Source organism: Ostrea edulis, chromosome 3 (genome assembly GCF_947568905.1).
Source record: "Ostrea edulis chromosome 3, xbOstEdul1.1, whole genome shotgun sequence".
Lineage (NCBI taxonomy): Eukaryota > Metazoa > Mollusca > Bivalvia > Ostreida > Ostreidae > Ostrea > Ostrea edulis.
In genome coordinates, this window is record NC_079166.1 from 82462108 (window position 1) to 82469215 (window position 7108).

The 7108-nt window shown below is 35.2% G+C and overlaps 2 protein-coding genes across 8 annotated transcripts in view; one reads left to right on the forward strand and one right to left on the reverse strand.

Annotated features, from left to right (window-relative positions):
- LOC125674775 (uncharacterized) overlaps positions 1-1904 on the reverse strand; it is a 47089-nt gene extending 45185 nt beyond the window's left edge. For all 7 annotated transcript variants that reach the window (XR_007370250.1, XM_048912052.2, XM_048912055.2 and 4 more), the window contains exon 1: positions 1793-1904. The gene's annotated coding sequence lies outside the window, so the exon portion shown is untranslated. The remainder of the gene's footprint in view (positions 1-1792) is intronic.
- A 472-nt stretch (positions 1905-2376) lies between these two features.
- On the forward strand, positions 2377-6419 carry LOC125676199 (uncharacterized). The gene is made up of 2 exons (XM_048914095.2): positions 2377-2500; positions 3817-6419. The coding sequence occupies exon 2, from the start codon at positions 3819-3821 to the stop codon at positions 6417-6419; it is 2601 nt and encodes an 866-aa protein (XP_048770052.2). The 5' UTR covers positions 2377-2500; positions 3817-3818.
- The last annotated feature ends 689 nt before the right edge of the window (positions 6420-7108 follow it).

The following is a 7108-nucleotide window of genomic DNA, read 5'->3' on the forward strand; positions in this document are numbered from 1 at the left end:
TTTGGTTGCAACTGAAACTCTCAAGATGTTCTCCTTTCCGCCCTGAGAGAGTCTTGCATTGCGTTTTCTAAGTTCGTCTCTAAGCGCAGTGAAGTCTCACGAACCGTAATATGCCATCGTTACTAAATATTCAACAACTTTCTACTCTAAACATGTCCTTCCGTCGCTCTCTTAAAATGGAGGTTAGAAACGCCATGGACATAAACGGATCGTGCGCCACCTGTAATCAAGGGCGAGTAATTTGAAGTTTTATTTGCCATTGTTAACGCACGACGGACGACTCACAAAAACCAATTGCAATAGTTTACTCAGGTGACCTAATAAAAATTAAAAAAAAAAATCCAATCCGGAAAAAAATATCCAGTCTTCTTTTATTAGAAGACAGCACTTGAATATTTTTTTCTGGATTGGATATTTTTTCCGGATTTTTATTTTTAATTAATAAAACTTCAGACTCCTTTGCATGCTGTAACAATAAGCTGTTTGCTACATGTAATATTTGGCTTCACTTGTGTTTTAATTACAGAATATTAAAAGTTCTTCAAAATTACACTGTATATTGAAGGAGTACTGGAAATGAATAATAATAGACTCATTGGTTCATACTGCTAACCTAAGCATAGTCGATATGCAAAGATACAACATATTTTAAATTAATGACCGTACTTCATGTCATTGTACATGAGGTTGTTGTATATATCACTTAAACTACTAACTTGTACCCTAGTTTTGTAAGTGAATCTTATGAATTTTAAATTTTATTGTTACACTACCCTGGCCCCATACATGGGTCATCATCAGTGGGATTAAGAGGAGATTAAATGGGGCGGTCCTTCAGACGAGACCGCACATAAACTGAGGCCCTGTGTCACAGCAGGTGTGGTACGCTAAAGATCGATGCCTACCAGCTCTGATGGCCAAGTTGTTCTGGAGAAGAAGTCAAAAATGTAAAGTTTACAGACGGACAGATGACGGGCAACAGAGGATCAGAAAAGCTGACTTGAGCTTTCAGCTCAAGTGAGCTAAAAAGGGGGGAAAAAGGGGGGGGGGGGGACTTAGTACAGCAATCTTCAATTTAAAGCCAGCATGTTTAACACATATTTCATTTTCTACCACCATACTATATTGTGTTTACTTGAGACATTCGAAACAAACTTAATCAGAAATCATATCAGTTTTTATGTTTTTAGCCATTTTTTTTTCAATCTTCTGTAGGTCTTCAATATCTAAATATCATATGCCTCGTTTACAAGAAGAATCTAATTCGCAATAAACATAAGTTAATGCAAATTAAATCTGAAATGTGTTCACACGGAGATTTTAATGCGCATTAGTTTACTAATTCGAATTCAAATTTACATCACGATTTAATGTGAATGAAATTTACTTAACATTAGTTCCATGTGAAAGCAATTAAGCAAATCTAATGCGCCTAGCCTTTGACTGTTTGACAGGCCGTGACCAAATGTTGCACAACATCAAAAACAACCATCATAAATTAATGATATATATGATGGTGGGATATCATGCATCTTTCAATAGATAACAAATACAACTACTCACAAACTACCCGATACTGATCATGCGATACTCCTTGTACTAATGGACAACATTAATCCTTCCTCAGTATCAGATATTCTTAATTTTAACCAGTTGTTGGTAGGAGGAAGAAACGAAAGTAGAATCGAATTTGCAATGTACGGCTTTTAAAAAATGGATATAAGCAATCACAAATTGAGAATAAAGCATACTAGATAATGTTTGTTACTATATACAATAACAGAAGACTTACATGCTTCGGTACTACCGCTTCAAGTTCAAGCATAGCTTCAAGTCACAAGTGGCCTTCGAGTTCTAATGTATGGAATGATATAAGCAGAGTCCTTCACGGTAACTGCGGAGCTGCTGTCAACGCATGCGCATAAATACAAATTTCATTTTACGGAAAATGCTGCTTTCGTTTTGATCAACTCATAGATCTTGTAATAGTACGTTGTTGCAGTGTGTACAGGTGTTCTAATCGAGATGATGCGAGAGGAAAAGAGAAGGGGAGAAGTTTTTTAAGGTGAATGGAAGGATATTTACATAATTTTCATTCGAAATTCATATATCAGAAACGTAGCCACATGAAGGAGGGCTGCATGGTTAAATGATCGCTAAATCAATTTCACTTTGTAAAATCAATCTCAGACGAAATTTTTATAGTTGCCACATAAGTACAGATCTTTACATATGATAAACTCTACGCAGGGGAGGTTGCTTCATATTTTTTATCATATAACACCTATTCTCTGTTAATCGTACCGAAATTGTTTAAGACGGTCGTCGATGATTTTTTTCTACAAATGACTCATAATCTTACTGTTTTGCTATAAATTTCATAATATTATATGTCCATCTTCTCTCTGAAACCAAGAAAGGGAAGATTGTCTTTGAAAATAAAACCAAACATGACGTCTGAAGAAACGGAAATTGGCGTTATCTGGATGTCGCCTGGCAGGTATGTTTACTTCAAATGTTGATTTCGATATCAATTATGTCATGTATCTAGCATGTTTTCCTATCAAATGAAACATAAAACACAGAAATATACGAAATTCATTCAAATTCCATTAATAATTCCATTTGATGCGATTAAACAGAGTTTCAAGCATGTCGCTAAAAATCAGTAATTTACGTTATGGAAGCATCAATTGCCATCAACTATGAAAATATATACATTTGTCTATACAAAAACTTCGTTTTTGTAGACGTAAATTAATATACTTGTATTAGATAAAACGAGTGTAAGTGTATCAGCAATGCATTAAACAGAATCATGACCCTTTAGGACTCTTTAATAGAGATTTTTTAAGAATGTAATTTACGTTAGGCGTATAAGTAATACATGCAGTGAGATAAACACAAAAAACATTGATCCTCTTATAGACGACACCATATGCGAAAAATTAAAATACTAAATAACTTTTCTTCGAATGATTATCTTGCTTTCAAATTAAAAGATTATCAAAATGTAATTTACGTTTTGTAATTTACGATATGTCCATTGAAAGAAATGCCCAACATACGCTAGTAACTTAGTTTGCGATATTCGGAACTGCATGACCGGGTCAGGTTTTCTTCCGTAAAACTATCGGCGTTGATTATTTCCGGTATTCACTAAAGATTTTCTAGGTACAGAATTCAAGGTCAACAGAAAACGACCATAGACAAGTAACATTACAGTGTTTCATTCAGGCGATTGGCAAGTAATTCTATATCAAATTGATTAAAAAGAAGTTCATATAAATCATATAAGCTAATTAAAGTATATCAGTTAAAGGGAATGTACAATTTATATGGGGACAGCAATGCACATGTTCTGAAAAGTGAAGGAAACGACATCATACCTTTGTTTTTATTTTGCAATTCTTATGCCTTAATCCTATTTTAACACCCAATATGCTTTCTATTCATCAAATGTAGACCTTTTGTATCAAGAATAGGGAAAGTACAGTGTACTGAACGCATGAATTAATGAATTTCAATGCCGCAAAACCCCTAACGTAAATTACATAATAAACACTTGCTCTCATATTTTTCACGTAGTATAAAGACGAAATAAAAATAGACTCGTCATAAGTGAAGACCAAAGATTCAATGTCTTTGCTATAGAATATTTCACGTTTGAATTGTTCATTTCTCTTACTGGAGTGTTAACATTTCACATAACGTAAATTACATGTATCATAACGTAAATTACATAAAATACTTCCATGTTCTGTAATGATTATTTGTGAATTTGACATACAGTGTTATGTTTTAATATGTCTTTAGATATGGGAAAAACCCAGGCGGAAATACAGAGGGCTTACAGGGAGAGGAAGAAGTTAAAAGAAGGGACAAAATATCTTGATCGTGAATCAAAAAGAGTACTGGGATATTATAAACCTGTGACCGATTTGAGCAAGAAAAAAGCAAATGAAAGAAGACAAAGAATCAGAGAAAATGTAAGGAAACATCGTCAAAAGAAAAAAGAACAAACAGCCGCACCGCTGCTGGAAGAACCCCAAAACGGAGAAGTAGGAGATAGTAATATACAGGTATCAGACGTTTCATCATCGACAGACAGACCATGTTATTCACCACTAATTGTAAAACTGCCATCTTTGGAATCAAAGAAAAGAACCAGAAAAAGAATAAGTCGTTCAACATCAAAATCCAGGCGTGTAATCAAGAAACTAGAAGAGGAAAATAAAAATTTACAGCGAAAATACAAAAAAGTGTCGAAAAGATATGAACGTTTGTCAAAGAAAACAAAAGTTGATAATTCAACACAACGTGCTTCTACAAGCCATGACGATCCAGAGAACCAAAGGGAGAACATGACCCCAAGGAAGAGAGCTCTACAAGACATTAGAGATGAAGGATTATCACCTAGTAAGATCCCAAAAATCTTAAAGGAAAAAGTTGTCGTGGCAAACGTACTTGCTCAAGAAATCAATGACGCATACAAAGCAAATGATCAGTCTGGGAAAAACGTTGTTAAGGATATCATATATGGAAGCCATATAAAGAAATACAGAATGAAGGAAGCAATGAGAAAGTCATTGGGGGTAACCATGAAACATTTACGGAAAACTTCAAAAAGCATACGACTTCAGAAAGCTACGCGGAATCAAAAAACCATGGCGGCAATTAAGAATCGAGTTGCAGAGTTTTTGTGTAGAGACGACAACAGCAGAATGATGCCAGGGAAAAATGACAAAATAAAGAAAAAAGATGGATATGTCCAAAAAAGGGTGCTGAACGACACAATGTCATATCTTCATTTGAAATATAATGCAGAGACCACACATAAAATTTCACTTGCAACATTTTGCCGAATGCGCCCGAGAGAAGTTTCACTCACAAAATATCTAAGCAGAAACAAATGTCTTTGTCAGAAACACCAGAACATGGCTTTGCTTTTAAAAGCGATGAAGAACGCAGGTGCAAGTGTCACTAACAATCCTGATGAATTTGGAAGAAAACTGAAAGAAAATAATCATAATATAGAAGAGTATCTACGTGAAATTAAAGAAGAAACGGTCATATTGCAACAGTGGAAGAAAGTTGAACTTCCTGATGGAAAGAAGAAAACAAAAATCGTAGAAGAAAAAATGGCAAAACAAGAGTTCTTCAGAAAAGCAGAAAATCAAACATCAGAGTTTATTGAACATTGTAATCGAGTGAAGGCCCAGTATAAGGCAATGGGGAATTTAAAAGACCATTTACCAGATGGTCATTGCCTGCTGCAAATGGACTTCGCCGAAAACTTCACGTGTACGTCAGCAGATGAGGTACAGAGTGCCTACTGGAACGGCACTTCTGTTACGCTTCATCCAATTGTAATTTATTTCAAGAAGAACGACACCCTACAACACAAGAACTACGTCGTTGTATCTGACGATTTGGGCCATAACATAGGACTTGTGTATGCTATTCTGAAAGATATTGTAAAGAAGGTGAAGGAGATCGTTCCGAATCTCACCTACATTCATTACTGGACAGATAGCCCCAGCTCTCAGTATCGCAACAAAACAGCCTTTTACATAATATCTGACCACACTAACTTGCTTGGTGTCCCAGCCTCGTGGAATTATTTTGAAACAGGTCACGGCAAGGGGCCATGTGATGGTGTCGGCGGAACAGCAAAGCGGGCAGCGGACATGGGTATTAAACAAGAAAAATTCGTTGTCCAAGATGCCAATGACTTTTACGTAAATGTTGGAGTCCACCATAAATCTGCAACTTACACTTTTGTTTCTTCGTTCCAAGCGGATGCAGCTAGGCAAGAGTTAGCAGAACTGAATAAGAACCTAATAGCTCTGAAAGGAACGATGAAAGTCCATCATGTCTCTGCACTGGAAAAGGGGAGAATCCGCACTTCCGTTACCTCTTGCTACTGCGAGGTTTGTTTAAATGGTGTAGACCATATTGGTACCAATGGAAGCATTCTTAAACAAAGACAAGAGGTAACGTCAAGATTTCAATCCACGGAAGACCAGGAATTGCAATCTAATTCAGCAAATGCGGGAATTACAAGTCCTACCGTTGTTTCCACTGAATCTGAATACGACGAGAATAGAAGTCCGCTGCGATATGAAAAGGGAGATTGGATAGTTGTTTCCTACGAACAAAAGTGGCATGTAGGTCAAATAAAATCTATCGACCAAGGAGATGGAGAATATGAAGTATCTTTTCTCAGAGTGAGTGGTGGACGCTCTACAGAACACAGTACATATAAATGGCCAAAACCCGCAGACATACTTGATATAGCCCACTCTGATGTCATCTGCAAAATAAATGAGCCTGAAAGAATCGGTAGAAGCGGACGCAGTTTGAAATTGAATGCTGCAGACATCGAAATTATTCAAAATACTCTTTCAAAGGACTGAATGTAGTGTTCCAGGACATCATCTTCATTTTCATGTTTCTCGTTCCGGATTTGTAACTTACGTTATCAGTGTTAAACTAGAAGTTTCTCATAAAACTTGTAAGGTTTTATTGACGGTTTGCCAAAATATTGTGCATATATGTTTTCAAGTGTTCAAGACTATGATATTTTCTGTTTGCATTGAAAATATTTGAATTAGTTATATTTTCTCAAGATTTGTGGAATAGAATATAGTTGTTCTGTAAAATTTAGGCAAACTCTAGTGGTATCCCGTTGCCTATGTACAATTTTTTATTACAGATTTGCCCATTAATAAAAATAATTCTAAAGAATGAGTGAAGATTTTTGGTGAACTTAATGAAATTTCATAATAAAGATTATGTTATTATTTACTGAAATGTGTAATTTACGTTATCATATTATGTTATGCAAATTTTCATTTAGTTTGAGTATCAAGATGAAATAACTTGCATAAACACGATCAAATAATTATAATTTCTATTTCTTATCCTTCTTTTTTTATTGTAATGACATATGAAACATTGTTCGTGAGAATGATAAACTGTGAAACTGTGGTTAATCCCACAAAATGATATATACATAACTTAGACATTCCTAAAATGTATATGCTTTGTAGAAATTTGCCATTGTTGCTGTTTTTATACGTCTTAATATCCTAACTTATTTTAG

Bases quoted from the DNA above. Each gene is read 5' to 3' on its own strand.
- LOC125676199 (XM_048914095.2), top strand. From the start codon at position 3,819: ATGGGAAAAACCCAGGCGGAAATACAGAGGGCTTACAGGGAGAGGAAG.